General features: G+C 36.3%; 1 protein-coding gene across 1 annotated transcript in view; it reads right to left on the reverse strand.

Moving 5' to 3' along the window:
• The window catches only part of LOC139855227 (uncharacterized), a 143,495-nt gene extending 118,687 nt beyond the window's left edge, over window positions 1-24,808 (reverse strand). The window contains exons 1-3 of the mRNA XM_071844465.1: window positions 24,419-24,808; window positions 23,256-23,840; window positions 21,917-22,478 (exon numbers count right to left, since the gene is read on the reverse strand). Of these exons, the coding sequence (XP_071700566.1) occupies window positions 21,917-22,478; window positions 23,256-23,840; window positions 24,419-24,808 (1,537 nt within the window). The remainder of the gene's footprint in view (window positions 1-21,916; window positions 22,479-23,255; window positions 23,841-24,418) is intronic.
• Between the last annotated feature and the right edge of the window lie 24 nt (window positions 24,809-24,832).

The following is a 24,832-nucleotide window of genomic DNA, read 5'->3' on the forward strand; positions in this document are numbered from 1 at the left end:
TCTTCATATATTTTACAAGTTCTAGTTACATAAAATCAAGAATACTTTCAAGTTTGCTAGCTCACTTCCAATCTTGTAAGGTGATCATCCAACCTCAAGAAATCTTTGTTTCTTACAGTAGGTTATCATTCTAATACAAGGTAATAATCATATTCAAACTTTGGTTCAATTTCTATAACTATAACAATCTTATTTCAAGTGATGATCTTACTTGAACTTGTTTTCGTGTCATGATTCTGCTTCAAGAACTTCGAGCCATCCAAGAATCCGTTGAAGCTAGATCCATTTTTCACTTTTCCAGTAGGTTTATCCAAGGAACTTAAGGTAGTAATGATGTTCATAACATCATTCGATTCATACATATAAAGCTATCTTATTCGAAGGTTTAAACTTGTAATCACTAGAACATAGTTTAGTTAATTCTAAACTTGTTAGCAAACAAAAGTTAATCCTTCTAACTTGACTTTTAAAATCAACTAAACACATGTTATATATCTATATGATATGCTAACTTAATGATTTAAAACCTGGAAACACGAAAAACACCGTAAAACCGGATTTACGCCGTCGTAGTAACACCGCGGGCTGTTTTGGGTTATTTAATTAAAAACTATGATAAACTTTGATTTAAAAGTTGTTATTCTGAGAAAATTATTTTTATTATGAACATGAAACTATATCCAAAAATTATGGTTAAACTCAAAGTGGAAGTATGTTTTCTAAAATGGTCATCTAGACGTCGTTCTTTCGACTGAAATGACTACCTTTACAAAAACGACTTGTAACTTATTTTTCCGACTATAAACCTATACTTTTTCTGTTTAGATTCATAAAATAGAGTTCAATATGAAACCATAACAATTTGATTCACTCAAAACGGATTTAAAATGAAGAAGTTATGGGTAAAACAAGATTGGATAATTTTTCTCATTTTAGCTACGTGAAAATTGGTAACAAATCTATTCCAACCATAACTTAATCAACTTGTATTGTATATTATGTAATCTTGAGATACCATAGACACGTATACAATGTTTCGACCTATCATGTCGACACATCTATATATATTTCGGAACAACCATAGACACTCTATATGTGAATGTTGGAGTTAGCTATACAGGGTTGAGGTTGATTCCAAAATATATATAGTTTGAGTTGTGATCAATACTGAGATACGTATACACTGGGTCATGGATTGATTCAAGATAATATTTATCGATTTATTTCTGTACATCTAACTGTGGACAACTAGTTGTAGGTTACTAACGAGGACAGATGACTTAATAAACTTAAAACATCAAAATATATTAAAAGTGTTGTAAATATATTTTGAACATACTTTGATATATATGTATATATTGTTATAGGTTCGTGAATCAACCAGTGGCCAAGTCTTACTTCCCGACGAAGTAAAAATCTGTGAAAGTGAGTTATAGTCCCACTTTTAAAATCTAATATTTTCAGGATGAGAATACATGCAGGTTTTATAAATGATTTACAAAATAGACACAAGTACGTAAAACTACATTCTATGGTTGAATTATCGAAATCGAATATGCCCCTTTTTATTAAGTCTGGTAATCTAAGAATTAGGGAACAGACACCCTAATTGACGCGAATCCTAAAGATAGATCTATTGGGCCTAACAAACCCCATCCAAAGTACCGGATGCTTTAGTACTTCGAAATTTATATCATATCCGAAGGGTGTCCCGGAATGATGGGGATATTCTTATATATGCAACTTGTTAATGTTGGTTACCAGGTGTTCACCATATGAATGATTTTTATCTCTATGTATGGGATGTGTATTGAAATATGAAATCTTGTGGTCTATTATTATTATGATTTGATATATATAGGTTAAACCTATAACTCACCAACATTTTTGTTGACGTTTTAAGCATGTTTATTCTCAGGTGATTATTAAGAGCTTCCGCTGTCGCATACTTAAATAAAGACGAGATTTGGAGTCCATGCTTGTATGATATTGTGTAAAAACTGCATTCAAGAAACTTATTTTGTTGTAACATATTTGTATTGTAAACCATTATGTAATGGTCGTGTGTAAACAGGATATTTTAGATTATCAGTATTTGATAATCTACGTAAAGTTTTTTTAAAACCTTTATCTATGAAATAAAGGTTATGGTTTATTTTAAAAATGAATGCAGTCTTTGAAAAACGTCTCATATAGAGGTCAAAACCTCGCAACGAAATCAATTAATATGGAATGTTTTTAATCAATAAGAACGGGTCATTTCAGTTGGTATCCGAGCATTGGTCTAAGAGAACCAGAAAATTTGCATTAGTGTGTCTTATCGAGTTTGTTAGGATGCATTAGTGAGTCTGGACTTCGACCGTGTTTTCTTTAAAAATGATTGCTTAACATTTTTGTTGGAAACTATATATTTTTAACATATGAATATTATGTGATATATTAATCTCTTAACGTGTTTGATATTATGTGATAGATGTCTACCTCTAGAACAAGTCTCATTGACTCACCTAATAATAATGAAGAGTCAAATGTAAATTGGAATGATTCTTGGACTGATTCACAAGTTCCCGAAGAGGAACCGGAAGAGGAGTCTGAACCGGAAGAAGAATCGGAACCGGAAGAAGAATCGGAACCGGAAGAAGAAATAGAACCGGTGGGGGAAATAATAAAACGGTTAGGTAAAAGAGAATCCTCAACCAACCGACCAAGGTTAATTATGGTCAATGGTGTTTCCGCCAAGGAAGCAAAATATTGGGAGGATTACCAATTCTCCGATGAGTCGGATTCCGACGAGAATTCCGATGATGTTATAGAAATTACCCCAACTGAATTTAAAAAGGCAGAAGAAAATAATAAGGGAAAGGGCATAAAAATAGAGAAATCTAATTCCAACCCCGATGAACTTTATATGTATCGTCAACCCCCGAAGTCCTTAAGTTGTAACAATGACCCGGGAACCTCTAAACCACCAGGTTTTTCTAAACCAATGTGGACAACGACGGCTTGTATTAGGGGAACATCATATATCCCTAGAAACTTGGCAAAACGAACCAAAACAGAACAAGAAGAAACGAGCGAGTCGGAATAAGATAGTTGTATTCGTGTGGTGTAATATATGTAATATAGTGTGCTTATGCTTTATGATATATGTAAAAATTGCTTGTATTAATAAGTATTTTTTTTATGAATCTAACTCTTGTCTATTTTACAGTATAAAAACACAAAATGGATAGACAACCCAATATTTTAAGAGACCTACCCGGAGACATGATTGATGAAATCTTGTCTAGAGTCGGTCAGAATTCCTCGGCACAACTATTTAAGGCGAGATCAGTTTGTAAGACATTCGAAGAACGTTCCAAGAATGTCTTGGTTTATAAGAGACTTTCGTTTGAAAGATGGGGGATATCACATTGGGAAACCCATAAGTTACGATGTGTTTACTTTGACGCATATATTGCGGGGAACCCAAATGCTATTTTACGCAACGGGTTAAGAAATTATTTTGACTCAATATATCCGAATATTGGACTTCGTGATTTAGAAAAAGCGGCTAACATGCAACATAAAGAAGCATGTTAAGCTTACGGATTAGTAATGTTCGCTTCTCACCAAAGTGAGAACAAGAACATCGGGTTACAACTATTAAACAAAACGTTTCCACAAGTGACGGAGTCGGTAATTGGGGTAAGAAATGAGGTTTTTAGATTGTTACGGGACTGTTGGACATTACGTAACCCTCGTCCCTTTGACGACGTTACAACACGCTATCTTATCAACGGCCATAACGGTTATGTTCCACAAGACCAAGGATGGGAAGTAGTCCTAGTAAAACCAGAATGCATGACTTGTTTCTGGACGTATGAATTACGTGTCTTTATTGCCTTTGCTGAACGACTTGTGTACTAGCTAGAATTATCTTCACAACTATCTTATATCAAAGTTATTGTGTGCTATATTTCATGCTTTATGTAAAATAAGCGGTATTGTAAGTTTGTAAAATATTGTATAAAAGTTTGAACGCGAAATATTATTATAATCAGTTTTTCATATAGAATTGTAGTAGTTGAATTGTATATTAGCTACTAAGTATGAACTTAACGGGTAGGTACTACCCGAATTTAAACTTATAAAACGCTAATATGAAGAAAAAGCTTTTATAAATGAGTTCATATTATGCTACGAAATACTATTAACTACTCTTAATATTCTGTATGATTAACTTGTTCCATTTGACTATTTTGAAGGAAATGGCACCGACTAATCGACACACCGTGAATATGAATGAAGAGGAATTCCGTACTTTTCTAGCTTCAAACATAGCCGCAGTACAGGCTGCGCTACATACCAACAATAACCTTGGATCTAGCAGTACAGGAAATTGTGTAGGATGCACCTACAAAGAATTCACTGCCTGCAAACCTTTGGAATTTGATGGAACCGAAGGACCGATCGGATTGAAACGGTGGACCGAGAAGGTCGAATCGGTGTTTGCCATAAGTAAGTGTACTGAAGAGGACAAAGTGAAGTACGCTACGCATACCTTCACAGGTTCTGCGTTAACATGGTGGAATACCTATCTAGAGCAAGTGGGACAAGACGATGCGTACGCACTACCGTGGTCAGCATTCAAGCACTTGATGAACGAGAAGTAATGTCCCAGAACCGAGGTGAATAAGCTCAAGACAGAACTTAGAGGGTTACGAACCCAAGGATTTGATATTACCACGTACGAAAGACGATTCACAGAATTGTGCCTATTGTGTCCGGGAGCATTCGAAGATGAGGAAGAGAAGATCGACGCGTTTGTGAAAGGATTACCGGAAAGAATCCAAGAAGATATAAGTTCACACGAGCCCGCCTCTATACAGCAGGCATGTAGAATGGCTCACAAACTAGTGAACCAGATTGAAGAAAGAATTAAAGAACAGACTACTGAAGAGGCCAATGTGAAGCAAGTCAAAAGAAAGTGGGAGGAAAATGGTGATAAGAATCACCAATACAACAACAACAGCAATTACAACAATAATCGCAACAATTATCCCAACAATCGCAACATCAATCGCAACTACAACAAACGGCCCAACAACAACAACAACAACAACAACAACAACAGCAGCAACTACAACAATCATCCCAACAACAATAATAACCGCAACAACAACAACAACAATCAGAAGCAGCTATGCCAAAGGTGTGAAAAGTATCACTCGGGGTTCTGCACCAAATTTTGCAACAAGTGTAAAAGAAATGGTCATAGCGCGGCGAAGTGTGAGGTCTACAGACCAGGGGTTAATAGAACGAAAGGAAAAAATGGTGTCGGAACGAGTAATGGCGGAGCAAGTAGTGTCGGAGCAAGTTATGCCAATGTAGTTTGTTATAAATGTGGAAAACCGGGCCACATTATTAGAAATTGCCCGAACCAGGAGAACACGAATGGACAAGGCCGCGGAAGAGTTTTCAATATTAATGCGGCAGAGGCACAGGAAGACCCGGAGCTTGTTACGGGTACGTTTCTTATTGACAATAAATCTGCTTACGTTTTATTTGATTCGGGTGGGGATAGAAGCTATATGAGTAGAGATTTTTGTGCTAAATTAAGTTGTCCATTGACGCCTTTGGATAGTAAATTTTTACTCGAATTAGCAAATGGTAAATTAATTTCAGCAGATAATATATGTCGGAATCGAGAAATTAAACTGGTTAGCGAAACATTTAAGATTGATTTGATACCAGTAGAGTTAGGGAGTTTTGATGTGATAATCGGTATGGACTGGTTGAAAGAAGTGAAAGCAGAGATCGTCTGTTACAAAAATGCAATTCGCATTATACGAGAAAAAGGAAAACCCTTAATGGTGTACGGAGAAAAGGGCAACACGAAGCTACATCTTATTAGTAATTTGAAGGCACAAAACCTAATAAGAAAAGGTTGCTATGCTGTTCTAGCACACGTCGAGAAAGTACAAACTGAAGAAAAGAGCATCAATGATGTTCCCATTGCAAAAGAATTTCCCGATGTATTTCCGAAAGAATTACCGGGATTACCCCCACATCGATCCGTTGAATTTCAAATAGATCTTGTACCAGGAGCTGCACCAATAGCTCGTGCTCCTTACAGACTCGCACCCAGCGAGATGAAAGAACTGCAAAGCCAATTACAAGAACTTTTAGAGCGTGGTTTCATTCGACCAAGCACATCACCGTGGGGAGCTCCTGTTTTGTTTGTTAAGAAGAAAGATGGTACATTCAGGTTGTGTATCGACTACCGAGAGTTGAACAAACTTACCATCAAGAACCGCTACCCACTACCGAGAATCGACGACTTATTTGATCAACTACAAGGCTCGTCTGTTTATTCAAAGATTGACTTACGTTCCGGGTATCATCAAATACGGGTGAAAGAAGATGATATTCCAAAGACTGCTTTCAGAACACGTTACGGTCATTACGAGTTTATGGTCATGCCGTTTGGTTTAACTAATGCACCAGCTGTGTTCATGGACCTTATGAACCGAGTGTGTGGACCATACCTTGACAAGTTTGTCATTGTTTTCATTGATGACATACTTATTTACTCAAAGAATGACCAAGAACACGGTGAACATTTGAGAAAGGTGTTAGAAGTATTGAGGAAGGAAGAATTGTACGCTAAGTTTTCAAAGTGTGCATTTTGGTTGGAAGAAGTTCAATTCCTCGGTCACATAGTGAACAAAGAAGGTATTAAGGTGGATCCGGCAAAGATAGAAACTGTTGAAAAGTGGGAAACCCCGAAAACTCCAAAACACATACGCCAGTTTTTAGGACTAGCTGGTTACTACAGAAGGTTCATCCAAGACTTTTCCAGAATAGCAAAACCCTTGACTGCATTAACGCATAAAGGGAAGAAATTTGAATGGAATGATGAACAAGAGAAAGCGTTTCAGTTATTGAAGAAAAAGCTAACTACGGCACCTATATTGTCATTGCCTGAAGGGAATGATGATTTTGTGATTTATTGTGACGCATCAAAGCAAGGTCTCGGTTGTGTATTAATGCAACGAACGAAGGTGATTGCTTATGCATCTAGACAATTGAAGATTCACGAACAAAATTATACGACGCATGATTTGGAATTAGGCGCGGTTGTTTTTGCATTAAAGACTTGGAGACACTACTTATATGGGGTCAAAAGTATTATATATACCGACCACAAAAGTCTTCAACACATATTTTATCAGAAACAACTGAATATGAGGCAGCGTAGGTGGATTGAATTATTGAATGATTATGACTTTGAGATTCGTTACCACCCGGGGAAGGCAAATGTGGTAGCCGATGCCTTGAGCAGGAAGGACAGAGAACCCATTCGAGTAAAATCTATGAATATAATGATTCATAATAACCTTACTACTCAAATAAAGGAGGCGCAACAAGGAGTTTTAAAAGAGGGAAATTTAAAGGATGAAATACCCAAAGGATCGGAGAAACATCTTAATATTCGGGAAGACGAAACCCGGTATAGGGCTGAAAGGATTTGGGTACCAAAATTTGGAGATATGAGAGTAATGGTACTTAGAGAAGCTCATAAAACCAGATACTCAATACATCCTGGAACGGGGAAGATGTACAAGGATCTCAAGAAACATTTTTGGTGGCCGGGTATGAAAGCCGATGTTGCTACATACATAGGAGAATGTTTGACGTGTTCTAAGGTCAAAGCTGAGCATCAGAAACCATCAGGTCTACTTCAACAACCCGAAATCCCGGAATGGAAATGGGAAAACATTACCATGGATTTCATCACTAAATTGCCAAGGACTGCAAGTGGTTTTGATACTATTTGGGTAATAGTTGATCGTCTCACCAAATCAGCACACTTCCTGCCAATAAGAGAAGATGACAAGATGGAAAAGTTAGCACGACTGTATTTGAAGGAAGTCGTCTCCAGACATGGAATACCAATCTCTATTATCTCTGATAGGGATGGCAGATTTATTTCAAGATTCTGGCAGACATTACAGCAAGCATTAGGAACTCGTCTAGACATGGGTACTGCCTATCATCCACAAACTGATGGGCAGAGCGAAAGGACAATACAAACGCTTGAAGACATGCTACGAGCATGTGTTATTGATTTCGGAAACAGTTGGGATCGACATCTACCGTTAGCAGAATTTTCCTACAACAACAGCTACCATTCAAGCATTGAGATGGCGCCGTTTGAAGCACTTTATGGTAAAAAGTGTAGGTCTCCGATTTGTTGGAGTGAAGTGGGGGATAGACAGATTACGGGTCCGGAGATTATACAAGAAACTACCGAGAAGATCATCCAAATTCAACAACGGTTGAAAACCGCCCAAAGTCGACAAAAGAGCTACGCTGACATTAAAAGAAAAGATATAGAATTTGAAATTGGAGAGATGGTCATGCTTAAAGTTGCACCTTTGAAAGGCGTTGTTCGATTTGGTAAACGAGGGAAATTAAATCCAAGGTATATTGGACCATTCAAGATTATTGATCGTGTCGGACCAGTAGCTTACCGACTTGAATTACCTCAACAACTCGCGACTGTACATAACACTTTCCACGTCTCGAATTTGAAGAAATGTTTTGCTAAAGAAGATCTCACTATTCCGTTAGATGAAATCCAAATCAACGAAAAACTTCAATTCATCGAAGAACCCGTCGAAATAATGGATCGTGAGGTTAAAAGACTTAAGCAAAACAAGATACCAATTGTTAAGGTTCGATGGAATGCTCGTAGAGGACCCGAGTTCACCTGGGAGCGTGAAGATCAGATGAAGAAGAAATACCCGCATCTATTTCCAGAAGATTCGTCAACACCTTCAACAGCTTAAAATTTCGGGACGAAATTTATTTAACGGGTAGGTACTGTAGTGACCCGAACTTTTCCATGTTTATATATATTAATTGAGATTGATATTTACATGATTAAATGTTTCCAACATGTTAAGCAATCAAACTTGTTAAGACTTGATTAATTGAAATATGTTTCATATAGACAATTGACCACCCAAGTTGACCGGTGATTCACGAACGTTAAAACTTGTAAAAACTATACGATGACATATATATGGTTATATATATAGTTAAAATGTTTTTATTATAAGTATGTATCTCATTAGGTATTTTAACAATGAGTTATATACATAAAAATGAGACTATTAATTTAAGAAACTCGAAAACGATATATATAACGATTATCGTTATAACAACGTCTTACTAGGTACATATGAATCATATTAAGATATTGATACACTTGGTTAATTATGTTAAATGATAAGTAAATATATTATTAAGTGTATTAACAATGAAATACATATGTAAAAATAAGACTACTAACTTAATGATTTCGAAACGAGACATATATGTAACGATTATCGTTGTAACGACATTTAACTGTATATACATCATACTAAGATATATTATATATCATAATATCATGATAATATAATAATTTAACATCTCATTTGTTATAATAAACAATGGGTTAACAACATTCAACAAGATCGTTAACCTAAAGGTTTCAAAACAACATTTACATGTAATGACTAACGATGACTTAACGACTCAGTTAAAATGTATATACATGTAGTGTTTTAATATGTATTCATACACTTTTGAAAGACTTCAAGACACTTATCAAAATACTTCTACTTAACAAAAATGCTTACAATTACATCCTCGTTCAGTTTCATCAACAATTCTACTCGTATGCACCCGTATTCGTACTCGTACAATACACAGCTTTTAGATGTATGTACTATTGGTATATACACTCCAATGATCAGCTCTTAGCAGCCCATGTGAGTCACCTAACACATGTGGGAACCATAATTTGGCAACTAGCATGAAATATCTCATAAAATTACAAAAATATGAGTAATCATTCATGACTTATTTACATGAAAACAAAATTACATATCCTTTATATCTAATCCATACACCAACGACCAAAAACACCTACAAACACTTTCATTCTTCAATTTTCTTCATCTAATTGATCTCTCTCAAGTTCTATCTTCAAGTTCTAAGTGTTCTTCATATATTTTACAAGTTCTAGTTACATAAAATCAAGAATACTTTCAAGTTTGCTAGCTCACTTCCAATCTTGTAAGGTGATCATCCAACCTCAAGAAATCTTTGTTTCTTACAGTAGGTTATCATTCTAATACAAGGTAATAATCATATTCAAACTTTGGTTCAATTTCTATAACTATAACAATCTTATTTCAAGTGATGATCTTACTTGAACTTGTTTTCGTGTCATGATTCTGCTTCAAGAACTTCGAGCCATCCAAGGATCCGTTGAAGCTAGATCCATTTTTCTCTTTTACAGTAGGATTATCCAAGGAACTTAAGGTAGTAATGATGTTCATAACATCATTCGATTCATACATATAAAGCTATCTTATTCGAAGGTTTAAACTTGTAATCACTAGAACATAGTTTAGTTAATTCTAAACTTGTTCGCAAACAAAAGTTAATCCTTCTAACTTGACTTTTAAAATCAACTAAACACATGTTATATATCTATATGATATGCTAACTTAATGATTTAAAACCTGGAAACACGAAAAACACCGTAAAACCGGATTTACGCCGTCGTAGTAACACCGCGGGCTGTTTTGGGTTATTTAATTAAAAACTATGATAAACTTTGATTTAAAAGTTTTTATTCTGAGAAAATGATTTTTATTATGAACATGAAACTATATCCAAAAATTATGGTTAAACTCAAAGTGGAAGTATGTTTTCTAAAATGGTCATCTAGACGTCGTTCTTTCGACTGAAATGACTACCTTTAAAAAACGACTTGTAACTTATTTTTCCGACTATAAACCTATACTTTTTCTGTTTAGATTCATAAAATAGAGTTCAATATGAAACCATAACAATTTGATTCACTCAAAACGGATTTAAAATGAAGAAGTTATGGGTAAAACAAGATTGGATAATTTTTCTCATTTTAGCTACGTGAAAATTGGTAACAAATCTATTCCAATCATAACTTAATCAACTTGTATTGTATATTATGTAATCTTGAGATACCATAGACACGTATACAATGTTTCGACCTATCATGTCGACACATCTATATATATTTCGGAACAACCATAGACACTCTATATGTGAATGTTGGAGTTAGCTATACAGGGTTGAGGTTGATTCCAAAATATATATAGTTTGAGTTGTGATCAATACTGAGATACGTATACACTGGGTCGTGGATTGATTCAAGATAATATTTATCGATTTATTTCTGTACATCTAACTGTGGACAACTAGTTGTAGGTTACTAACGAGGACAGATGACTTAATAAACTTAAAATATCAAAATATATTAAAAGTGTTGTAAATATATTTTGAACATACTTTGATATATATGTATATATTGTTATAGGTTCGTGAATCAACCAGTGGCCAAGTCTTACTTCCCGACGAAGTAAAAATCTGTGAAAGTGAGTTATAGTCCCACTTTTAAAATCTAATATTTTTGGGATGAGAATACATGCAGGTTTTATAAATGATTTACAAAATAGACACAAGTACGTAAAACTACATTCTATGGTTGAATTATCGAAATCGAATATGCCCCTTTTTATTAAGTCTGGTAATCTAAGAATTAGGGAACAGACACCCTAATTGACGTGAATCCTAAAGATAGATCTATTGGGCCTAACAAACCCCATCCAAAGTACCGGATGCTTTAGTACTTCGAAATTTATATCATATCCGAAGGGTGTCCCGGAATGATGGGGATATTCTTATATATGCATCTTGTTAATGTCGGTTACCAGGTGTTCACCATATGAATGATTTTTATCTCTATGTATGGGATGTGTATTGAAATATGAAATCTTGTGGTCTATTATTATTATGATTTGATATATATAGGTTAAACCTATAACTCACCAACATTTTTGTTGACGTTTTAAGCATGTTTATTCTCAGGTGATTATTAAGAGCTTCCGCTGTCGCATACTTAAATAAAGACGAGATTTGGAGTCCATGCTTGTATGATATTGTGTAAAAACTGCATTCAAGAAACTTATTTTGTTGTAACATATTTGTATTGTAAACCATTATGTAATGGTCGTGTGTAAACAGGATATTTTAGATTATCAGTATTTGATAATCTACGTAAAGTTTTTTAAAACCTTTATCTATGAAATAAAGGTTATGGTTTATTTTAAAAATGAATGCAGTCTTTGAAAAACGTCTCATATAGAGGTCAAAACCTCGCAACGAAATCAATTAATATGGAACGTTTTTAATCAATAAGAACGGGTCATTTCACATCTGGTGTCTGGCAGCAAGTTGGCAAGTTGCAACATTTACATCCGAGCATGCTTTGGCCTCCTTTCACTTTAGGTGCAAAGTTAATCACTTTACACCTAAAATTAGGGCTGTGATCATGCCATTACAAGGTGGAAAGCATGGCTAGTTGGTAAACAAGATGATTACTTGTCATGATGAAGATTCCTAGCTAGTTGTCATGGTGTTCTTGTTTTCTCCTATATATAGAACTCATTGTATGCAATTGTAACATACCAAATACAGATTCTCAGTAATAAACACTCTCTAGTTGGTCCGTGGACTAAAGCAATCACACCGATTGCATATAACCACGTTATATCTTGTGTCGTTCTTACATTTACGCATTTATTATCTTTCGTTCATTAAGTGGGTTTGAGTGATCTTGATAGAATCACTACTCGGATAGTAGTCTTGTAGAATTACTAGCGTTGTTTGGGTCCTAATATCCTAACAACTGGTATCAGAGCACAAGGTTTCGTTAAGGGAACGATGGCGGAAGATGGGAAGTTTAGAATCGACCGATTCGATGGGAGAGACTTTGGCTTTTGGAAGATGCAAATTGAAGATTACTTGTATCAAAAGAAGCTACACCAACCCTTGTTAGAGACCAAGCCCGAAAGCATGGACGATGCCGATTGGACGCTTTTGGATCGTCAAGCTTTGGGTGCTATTCGTCTTTCACTTGCTAAGAACGTTGCATACAACGTTGTGAATGAGAAGACGACGTTTGCTTGCTTGAAAGCACTCTCTAACATGTATGAGAAACCTACAGCTGCAAATAAGGTATTTCTCATGCGTCAATTGTTTAATACTAAGATGAAGGAAGGTACGAGTGCAACGGATCATATCAATGAATTTAATAATATCGTTTCTAGACTTGAATCGGTAGAGATTAAGTTTGATGATGAACTAAAAGCACTTATCTTGCTTTCATCATTACCGGAAAGTTGGTCGGGTACGGTTACCGCGGTTAGTAGCTCTACGGGAACTACTAAGCTAGCGTTTGAAGCTATAAGGGATTTGATTCTTGGTGAAGATACTCGTAGAAGAAACTCGGGAGAATCGACATCCGGTTCTTTGTTAAGTACCGACAACCGTGGTAGAAAATTTGAACGCGGTGAGAAGAAGGGTAGGAAGAAGTCTAAGAAGAGGAATTCATTGAAGGATAGAAGTGAAGTTACTTGTTGGGGTTGCAATCAAAAGGGGCACTTTCAAAGGAATTGCAAAAATGGTTTCGCGAAAGGTGTAAACTTAGCCGAAGGGGAAAGTGATGATGCACTTTTGTGTAGTGTTGAAAATTCTATGGAGTCTTGGATTTTGGATTCGGGAGCTTCATTTCATGCTACTCATATCAAAAGCATGATGAAGAATTTTCGTTCATATCAAGGCAAGGTGAGATTGGCGGACAACAAGCAACTCAACATAGAGGGAATTGAAGATGTTGTTTTGAAGACTACTCTTGGTTCTAATTGGACTTTGAAGAACGTAAGGTACATTCCTAAATTGAAAAGGAAACTTATTTCGGTTGGTCAATTAGATGATGAAGGTAACGCAGTTACTTTTGAAAACCGCCAATGGAAGGTGGTTAAGGGTAGTAGTATTGTGGCTCGTGGACATAAAAGGGGAACTCTTTATATGGTTGAAGTGTTTGATGAAGACACGGTGGTTGCTACGATTAATGTTGTGTCCGAATCAACTCTATTGCACCGAAGACTCGGGCATATGAGTGAGAAGGGTATGAAGATGCTTGTTTCGAGTGGGAGAATTCCGGATTTGAAGAAGGTAGAACTTAGGTTTTGCGAACCATGTGTTTATGGGAAGCAAAAGAAGGTGACTTTTGGGAAATCAGGGAATGCACCTAAGTTGGAAAAATTGGAGCTCGTTCATACGGATGTGTTTGGTCCAACTAATGTAGAATCACATGGAGGTTCTCGTTATTATGTCACCTTCATTGACGACTCCACTCGAAAGGTATGGGTTTATTTTCTTAAAGCTAAATCCGATGTATTTAATACTTTTGTGAAGTGGAAAGTTATGGTAGAAAATGAAACTAACTTGAAAGTCAAGAGCTTGAAGTCGGATAATGGAGGGGAATATGGTAGTCTTGAGTTTAAAGACCATTGTGAAAAGCTCGGTATTAGAATGTTGAAAACGGTACCGGAAACACCGCAACACAATGGGGTCGCCGAACGTATGAATCGTACGTTAAATGAAAGGGCTAAGAGTATGAGACTACATGCCGGTTTGCCTAAAATGTTTTGGGCGGATACGGTTAACACGGCGGCTTATTTGATAATTAGGGGACCCTCAACACCGTTGGGTTTCCAAATTCCCGAGGAAGAATGGCAAGGTAAGAAGGTGAGTTATGGTCACCTTAGGATCTTTGGGTATAATGCATATGTGAAGACCAAAGATGCGGATAAAGACAAGCTTGAAGCTAAGTCAAAGAAGTGTATTTTCATAGGCTACGGGTCGGATGAAATGGGTTATCGTTGTTGGGACAACGAGGCTAGAAAAGTAATTCGTTCGCGAGATGTTACTTTTGATGAAGATTCGGTCTATGGCAAACCGGAAACGGGGAGTCCTAAACCGAGTCAAGTTACTTTTGACGATGTTTCTATTGATGATCTTGCAGGTTCTAGTGGGAGTACGGGGAACAATGAATTGCCAAATAACGGTGAGGCGTCGGGAAATGCTAATGATGGGGATGATTCGGAAAGCGGTGATGATTCCGAACATAGTGCGAGTTCTAGTGATGAGGAGGTTACAAATGAAACCGGTCCAACCATTTCGGTTAATCCTACACTAAAACGCTCGACTAGAGTGCCTAAACCTAATCCTAGGTATTCTCCATCAGCAAACTACTTGCTCTATACCGAGAATGGTGAACCCGAAAGTTACTTTGAGGCAAGAAAAACAAAAGAATCCATACAATGGGAACTTGCCATGAAAGAAGAGATGGGATCACTTGAGAAGAATAAGACTTGGTCACTAGTGAAGTTACCTCATGATAAAAGGGCATTGCAAAGCAAATGGGTATATAGAATCAAGAATGAGATGGATGGCAAGAAAAGGTACAAGGCTCGTTTGGTAGTCAAAGGCTTTCAACAAAAGGAAGGGGTTGACTACAAAGAGATATTTTCACCGGTAGTTAAAATGACTACTATCCGTTTGGTACTTTCTATGGTTGCATCCGAAGACTTACATCTAGAGCAACTAGATGTGAAGACTGCATTCTTGCATGGTGATCTTGTTGAAGAGATCTACATGAGGCAACCCGAGGGCTTTGAGGTAAAGGGTAAAGAGAAGTGGGTTTGTAAGCTAAAGAAAAGTTTGTATGGATTGAAGCAAGCACCTCGGCAATGGTACTTGAAGTTTGATGATTTTATGAAGAAGATTGGTTTCTTAAGATGTGAAGTGGATCACTGTTGCTACTTGAAGAAATTCAAGTCTTCATATATAATCTTATTGTTGTATGTTGATGACATGTTACTTGCAGGTTCAAACATGTCCGAAATTAACAAGTTGAAGGGATTACTTTCCCGAGAATTCGAGATGAAAGATCTTGGCGGTGCTAGGCAAATACTTGGCATGAGTATTGTGCGTGATCGTTTGAAGGGTACTCTATACTTGTCTCAATCCAAATATATTGAGAAAGTAGTAGAGAGGTTCAACATGGAAGATTCAAAGGCCCGTTCTATGCCTTTGGGAAGCACCTTAAAGTTATCGAAAAGTCAATCACCAAAGACGGAAAGAGACAAGAAGGATATGGAAAAGGTTCCATATGCATCGGCAGTGGGTAGTATTATGTATGCCATGGTTTGTACAAGACCCGATATTGCTCAAGCAGTGGGAGTTGTAAGTCGATATATGTCTAATCCGAGAAAAGAGCATTGGGAAGCGGTCAAATGGTTGCTTCGTTATTTGAAAGGTACTTCTAATATGGGATTGTGTTTCTCCAAAAACAATCTCATACTTAGAGGTTATGCGGATGCTAATTTGGGTGGATGTGATGATTCGGGGAAAAGCACTACGGGTTATGTTTTCACAATGGGGAAGACGGCAATTAGTTGGTTATCTCGATTGCAAAAGAGTGTTGCTTTGTCAACCACCGAAGCCGAATACATGGCTATTGCAGAAGCTTCTAAAGAGCTAGTGTGGTTGAAGAACTTCTTAGGTGAGTTGGGTAAAAGACAAGACTATTGCGTCTTGTATTGTGATAATCAAAGTGCGGTTCATCTTGGGAAGAATCCAGTGTTTCATAGTCAAACGAAACACATCAAGATAAGGTATCATTTTATTCGACAACATATAAATGATCGCACTTTATTCTTGGAGAAAATCCTTGGTAAGAAGAATCCTGCCGATATGTTTACTAAGGTGGTTACGACGGAGAAATTGAGGTTTTGCATTACCTCAATTGGTCTTCTCATGAATTGATGAGAGAAGACCCCAGCTAGAGATGTGAATGGTGTTACAAGTTTAACAAGTAATATTGAAGACCTTTTATCGAAAGTCTACTCATCCGAAGAATGTGTTGAGCGTGCGTGTCCCAAATGGTATTTGGCGGTAATCGAAGGTGGTTTAATGTTCTTGGTTAATTCATTGATATGATTGGAGTTTTGTTCAAAGTCTCCAAGTGGGAGATTTGTTAGATTATGGAGACATTTATACAAAACGAGAAAAAAAAAAAAACTGTTCCAATCTAGATTTATTCTTGCAATTTGCCAGAACATGTTTTTCGCTTCACGTTCATCTAAGCGAGCAATTTTGAAAATAGAATCAGTTTCAACACCCATTGTAGTGCAAACTTTTTCCTTGCGTGATGTGAGTAACAACTTGAAACCTTTTGGCAAAGGAGTCGTTAACCCGATATCTTTGAGGTCCATCTCCTCCCAAAGATCATCTAGTATAACCAGTATCTTCTTGCTACCATATTCTGAAATCCCTTCAAACTTCTTACGAAGACTCTCAGCCCTTGTATATTTATCCTTTTCAGTTAGAGGCTGACCAATGTACTCTGCTACAGCATTTGTATATTTATTTGATTTTTGTTTTCCCCAATAACCACCTTCAGAACCCAATCAAACATTCTCCTATCCACCGCAACCTTTTTCAATTGTTCCATCATCGTGGTCTTCCCTATACCACCCATCCCACACAGAGCCATCATTTGGCTCTTATTATTTGATTCAAGGGCTTTCAATGCATCATCGAATATCAACTCTCTACTCGTCTTGATTACATTTTGTGTATCAGTATCATTAGCAACTGGATCAGAGGTATAAGGAATTGTTGAGCGAACTTTACCAAGAGGCCTTTGTTCATCACTCCATTTGACTTCAGATCTTTGTTTCTTGAGTTTTTCAATAGCTTCGAGGATGTCAGATGATCGTTTACCTGCTCTGTATCTCGCCTTTATGTTGAAGCATCCAGTTCCACCAGTTGGAACATTTCCTACTTTTTCATATATTTTTTCTACTTCTGTCAACCATGTTAAACTGCATACAATAAGTTAAACTGCATACACAGTCGACCGAGTGTGTCCACACACTCGACCGACTGTGTGACACAGTCGACCGACTGTCTTACACAGTCGACCGAATGTGTCTGGGTTGCAGTATATATACGGGTTTTGGCCTACATTGTTAGGTTACACTCTTAATCAACCCTAATCGACTGATCTCGTTTCCTCTCGATACCTAACACCAAATACCACCGAAATACTACGTTTAGGCTTCGTTCTAATCTAGATTCACCTCTAGGTTTGACCAATACGAATCCAACACGACCCATATCTCGGTTTAGTCGTCTCTAGTGAATTCCGCCTCTAGTCAAGATCATAAGCAACCTAAGATCCGTACAAACAACGTCTACAGTTTGGGTCTCAATTGCCAGGTATATATCTAAAACACATAATAATTAAGTTGTTTGCTTCTTGATTACGAGCCTTCTCTTTTGTCTTAGTGTTGGTTTATTACGTTTTGTTTGTTTGTTTCGCAGTGTTTTGTTGTTGTTTGGTTTAATTCAGTTTTTTGTTTTGTTTCATGGTTTTAGAGTTGAGCTTGGTTTGTTGGCTCAGCGCCTTAAGGTTGTCTATTTTCTTAGGGTCTTCATTGATTTGATAAAGGGTCCCTAGTAATATACACTTGCTATTTTTTGCAAAAAATAAAAAATAAAACAAAAATTATCCATTAATTCGTAAAGATCGGACCATTAACAGTAATGTGAAGCCCAATTGTATTGGCGGGTTTGTTTAATGTTATTGGACCGATTGATGAAACCTTATTCTAGGCCTAATTGCGTGTGACTTCATATCCTCACATTCATCTGCTTTCCAATTTAAGCATAAATCATACTCAACAGTTAATGTACAGTTAGCAACATTACCAGTTAATGTGCAGTTAGCAACATTACCAGATTCCTATTCTTTAAACAAACTTAGAAATTCCCGCTAAATCTAATCTTTCAGTAATCTAAAAACCAACCCATGCTAGCCAATATTAACTCACGGATACGTTTTTGCACTAATGTTCATCATCTCCTGTGTTAGATTATGGAGACATTTATACAAAACGAGGAAAAAAAAAAAAACTGTTCCAACACTTGCACGGATTTTGCAGATTTCGGGAAGCGTGAAGCAGTCAAATGCGGCGCATCTTGACATGGATGCGGCGCATTCATAGAGCAAAATAGTCCGAGAGTTATTGATGCGGAGCATTGAGCTGATATGGCGCATCAGGGGTCAGATGCGGCGCATCACCATCTCGATGCGGCGCATCACCATCTCGATGCGGCGCATCGAGTGCTGGTACATGAATCTGGAACGTGAAAAGCAAGTGATGCGGCGCATCACACATCAGATGCGGCGCATCTGGTGTCTGGCAGCAAGTTGGCAAGTTGCAACATTTACATCCGAGCATGCTTTGGCCTCCTTTCACTTTAGGTGCAAAGTTAATCACTTTACACCTAAAATTAGGGCTGTGATCATGCCATTACAAGGTGGAAAGCATGGCTAGTTGGTAAACAAGATGATTACTTGTCATGATGAAGATTCCTAGCTAGTTGTCATGGTGTTCTTGTTTTCTCCTATATATAGAACTCATTGTATGCAATTGTAACATACCAAATACAGATTCTCAGTAATAAACACTCTCTAGTTGGTCCGTGGACTAAAGCAATCACACCGATTGCATATAACCACGTTATATCTTGTGTCGTTCTTACATTTACGCATTTATTATCTTTCGTTCATTAAGTGGGTTTGAGTGATCTTGATAGAATCACTACTCGGCTAGTAGTCTTGTAGAATTACTAGCGTTGTTTGGGTCCTAATATCCTAACATCTTGTATACGTGATGAAAGTGGGACGAGAAATGTATCATTCAACTGCAGTTCCTGCAAGTCCGAACTCATTAAACGCAAAACAGCGAGAAATAAGGTTTCGACTAACTCTACAACAACCCAACATGTTGAATAAGTTTTTATGCCAAGAAATTGGAAATTAATTTGTTCTTGGGCCAGATGCTTTAACATTGTGCCTAGCTCCCAATTCTGGAAAGCATATGTTATAAGATGACACCGTTCATTACCACATAAAATAAATAAAAAATTAACAAGCACAATAGGGTATAAGTTTCTACCTCCAGTATTTTTCTTTTTTTTCGAAACAAACCCAAGCGTTATGATCATACCTTTGAGACTGTTAAAATCACACAAATTCCGATTAACAACGAATTAAGGATCTTATTCAACTTACCCTAACTTATATTGTTTTTCCTTACCTCCGAATTAGGGATTATATTCTACTTACCCTAATTTCTATTATTTTTCTTACCTTTAAATTGATTGGTATATTTTTGGCGTTATTCATCTTTCTAGATTCCAAAATGACGTTCCAGAAGAAAATGAATAAACAAATATGTAAAAACTGATAAATATTACAAAGGGCATCGTTGGAACTTATAAAAGTAAATAAACATAAATGAATTTATTTTACTCAACCAAATACCTTTTTTTGTTTATTGGTGATTATAAATGAGTTGATGTCTTGTTCCCCTAAATCAATCAAGCCTTCATTTGTTTCTATTACTTTTAGCTCTGGAACAGCAATAAACCCGTTGGTGAAAACTGATATTTCAGGGCATTGTTTGATCACCAACCTACTCAATGATGGCAACAGAAATTCCTTCTGCCCTCGGCAAAATCCATCCAACCACCCAAGATGTTCAAGTTTTAAGGACTTTAGACAAGGTAACAACACTTTTCTCTCAGAGTCATCATCATCAACATCTACCTTAATAATTACCCACATATCTCTACAATGTGCGACATGTAGCTCTTGGAGTTGCATTAGACTACCAACCATCGAAGTTGTAATTACATGTCGTAAATGTTTGCAGTTATGAATAGAAAGTCTCGTCAGGTTCGGTAAATCCAGCTGTCTCCACTGATTGCTCTTCCATAAATATTCCAACCAGCTCAGATCTTCTAAGACCACATCTCTTAGTTTTGGAAGTTTCACAACACTAGTTTGTGATTCGTTGTTAAATTCACTATCTTAACCAAATACCTTTTGTTTATTGGTAATTATATAGGAGTTGATGTCTTGTTCCCCTATATCAATCAAGCCTTCATTTGTCTCTATTACTTTTAGCTCTGTAGCAGCCACAAACCCCTTGGTGAAAACTGATAGATCCGGACATTCTTTGATTACCAAGGTAGTCAATGATGGCAACAAAAACTCCTTCTCCCATAAGCAAAATCCTTTTATACGTGGAAGATGTTCAAGTTTTAAAGACTTTAGACAAGGTAACACTTTTCTCTCAGAGTCATCATCTTCCATGACAATTTGCCACATTGCACAGCAATGTGTTACCTGCAGCTCTTGGAGTTGCATGAAACTACCAACCATCGAAGTTGTAAATACACGTATTAATCTATCGCAATTATGAATAGAAAGTCTTGTCAGGTTCGGTAGCTCCAGCTGTCTCCACTGATTGCTCTGCCATAGATATTCCAACCAGCTTAGCTCTTCTAAGACCACCTCTCTTAGTTTTGGAAGTTTCACAACACTAGTTTGTGATTCGTTGTTAAATTCACTATCTGTCACTTCCAATGCTACTTCAAAAATATTCTTTGGCCAAATACACCTCTTTACATGAATCTTTTCAAGATTTTGTAGTTGTTGCAACTCGTTGAATGCAACGATCACTTTGCTATCTGAGTTTTCCACATTTATCTCTTTAATATCTTGTAAAGAGCGAGGTTTCTCATCATTTGAAATTGTAGGGCTCGGGGATGTGATCTGCACAAACATGTATATAATAAAAATGATTATTAAAGAAAGATGGAACAATTTAATTTCATAGTTACATAATGCATGATGAATAAAACTGTACCCGAGGTAAAGCAGCAGCCGTCATAAAGAAGTTATAATGTTCAGGAGTCAATTTACCAAAGATTGGATGTTTCACGTAGTTGAGCCTCGGAGCTATTGACTTACTACGTGTGAAAGCCGTCATTTTGGGGCATCGTTCAATGTAAACATCATTCAGAAGTGGCCATTGGAATTCTTTTATCCCTATGAAGAAACCTTCAAGGTTTGACAGAGAGAGCAGTTCAATTACTTCCAGACATGGAAACACCACAACCTCCTTATTAGGTCTTGTAGTTTGCTCTCTTTCTTCTTCTTCTTCTTCTTCTTCTTCTTCTTCTTCTTCTTCTTCTTCTTCTTCTTCTTTCCTCACAATCACTTTCAACGCCTTGCAACATTTTATTCTTATCTCTTTGAGCTTCTTAAGGCTTTCAAGTGTGGAAAATGTGAATATATATTCCAAACTGTCACATTTATTGATATGCAACGTCTTGAGGTTTGATAGTTTATGAGCAGCAGTAATGTTTCCATGTCTCGGAATTGAAACAGACGTATCGGTATGGTCAGAGATAGTACTTCTATGACACCCATTGTCGTTGTCTACTGTAGTCGCAAATACCTCTTTCATTGACTTGCAGTCTTGTATCATCATCACTTCAACCTTTATCTTTTGCCCTGTTGTATAAGATGGAATCACACTTGACAAAGAATGACATTCCTCTATGCGTATCTCTCGAGAGTATAGACATAAGGACCAGTAAATGAAACCCACTTGTGGAACCTGTAACTAAAATATGCTAATTAGATTAATAAAGCTTAACTAATGGTTAACATGATAATTAATCAAGGTTTTGGTTTTATTAAAACGATGTAGGACCAACTCAATGAAGTTATTAAATTAAAGATATAGGATTTTATAATGGTCAAGTTTTAATGTATTGATGAACATTATGAGTTTAATTTTTTTCAATTATATAAATAAACATTTAATGATGGCATCTATGATACTAAAAAGTACTACATCCGTCCCAAATCTATAGTCTAGTATTCCATTTTGAGATGTCCCAAATTAATTGTCCACTTCCATAAATAGAAAAGAATAAGAAGATTAAGTTCTATTATGCCCTTAGGTATGTGGATAGGATTAAATGAGAAAAAAAAAAGTAAGGGATAAAACTAGAAAGTTGACAGAAAAGTACATGTGTCAGGTATTTTTTTTCTTAAACTGTGTGTTTTTGTCTTGGGACAATAGATTTGGGACGGACGGAGTAACACACTACGTACCGTGAGCTGACCAATCAAGTTTTTGCTAACGACAACCCTTAGGGTTGTCATTAAGAATTAAATCATTGCAAAAATTGGTGGTACAAGGAGTAATTATTTTCACGGAGGTGATTAATTTTTATCAAAGTACAAGATTTATTGCATGTCCTAATCTCTTAATGAAAACCCTTACGGTTGTCATTAGCATTTCCCTTAATCATTTAGGCCTATATGATATCTTTGTCATGCTTAATAATGACATACATAATACCTAAAAAAGTAACACACTGTGTACCTTAAGGTGATCATGAATGAAATTAGTTGCACCCTCAGCACCACCACCACCAACATGCTTAAGATTTGGAAGGCTACGAAGAGTGACTAAATCAAGATGAGGGAACAAAGTGGTGGGAGTTAGGCTATGAGTTGTAGATGATGTCATCTTTTCATTTTCATCTTCTTTATCATCATGATCATCTCGGTTTGAAACAATTTCTTCTATACCATCACAATTCAAAATTGAGACTTTCTTCAAGTTGGAAAGCAGTGTCACCATGATAGGTGAAAACAAGTAATTAACCCTATAACAATATTGCAAATATATGGTTGTGATGTTATGGAATAAAGATTGTGGGTGTTGGATTTGACACATAAAATATTCATTCCAATTACACTTCCACACATGAGTCATCCGTCTCATACCAAACAAATTTAATTCGCAAGGTAGTTGATTGGGGTTATAAGCTGTTATCAAGTCTCTAATACTTTGAGTACTCTTCATGTCAAACACCGCTTTCACATCATAGTTATAGAATCTAATGTAAGAGAGATGATGGGAAGTGTGTAAGAGAGATGATGGGATTGCAAATTCAGGAACAGTCTGCATAAAAGGATTCACCCATCCAATATAAATAACTTGATATATTTTAACATTTGACTTTGATTTTGCAAAACCACCAGGAAGATCACATAAACAGAATGATCACATTAGAAAAAATAAATAAATAAATAAATAAAACTTTAAAAACTTGACCAAAAATTTAAAACGAACCACAGTGATTATGTGTGTAATAAAGTTTAAATTTTAAGATAATTGGTTTAATATTTCTTCAAAGACAAGATTCTTAAGATTAAAAAAGTCATGGCATCAGATGTCGAAAAATGTAGTTAAAAGAAAACAAAAGCAGATGTCATTTAACTGTAGCGTCCATATACTTAATTAGGTCTCCTCCTCCTCCTCCTCCTCCTCCTCTTCTTCTTATTATTATTATTATTATTATTATTATTATTATTATTATTATTATTATTATTATTATATTATGTTTAGAGAAAAAAATAAACTATGGTTCCTTGGTAAAACAAGGAAAAAGTGCGCCCATATAAAAAATTCTATTACCAATTACCAATTCACATTAACTAACGAACCAAAGTTGATTGTATAGAATTCGACAGCAATACCTGTTGTTTATTGGTATCTCTGAAATGGTAATTGCTAATTCCGATGATTTTAAGTGCTCCCATATCAAAATAGATGGTGGTAGGTGTGAGTATACTTCTAAAATTCTCACAGTTCTTAACTCTTAATGATTGTACGCCTTGAAAATCACGGATGATGATACCAGAACCAGAATTATTATCATCTCCTCCTTTTATCCTCCACACCTCTCTTAAATTCCATAAATCATCAACTAAAATACTTCTTAAGCTGCTGTTGCTGCTGCTGTTACCAACATATCCGGCCTGCAGGTCTATGTTGAATAACACTTCAATGGAATCACAGTACCCAACTACAAGAGTTTCTAAATGAGTGAGTAATCGCATTGGATTCCTTGGAAAAAGATTCACCATGTTATCACAACTAATCACTTCAAT

The sequence above is a fragment of the Rutidosis leptorrhynchoides genome, chromosome 6 (assembly GCF_046630445.1).
Source record: "Rutidosis leptorrhynchoides isolate AG116_Rl617_1_P2 chromosome 6, CSIRO_AGI_Rlap_v1, whole genome shotgun sequence".
In the NCBI taxonomy this organism is placed as follows: Eukaryota; Viridiplantae; Streptophyta; class Magnoliopsida; order Asterales; family Asteraceae; genus Rutidosis; species Rutidosis leptorrhynchoides.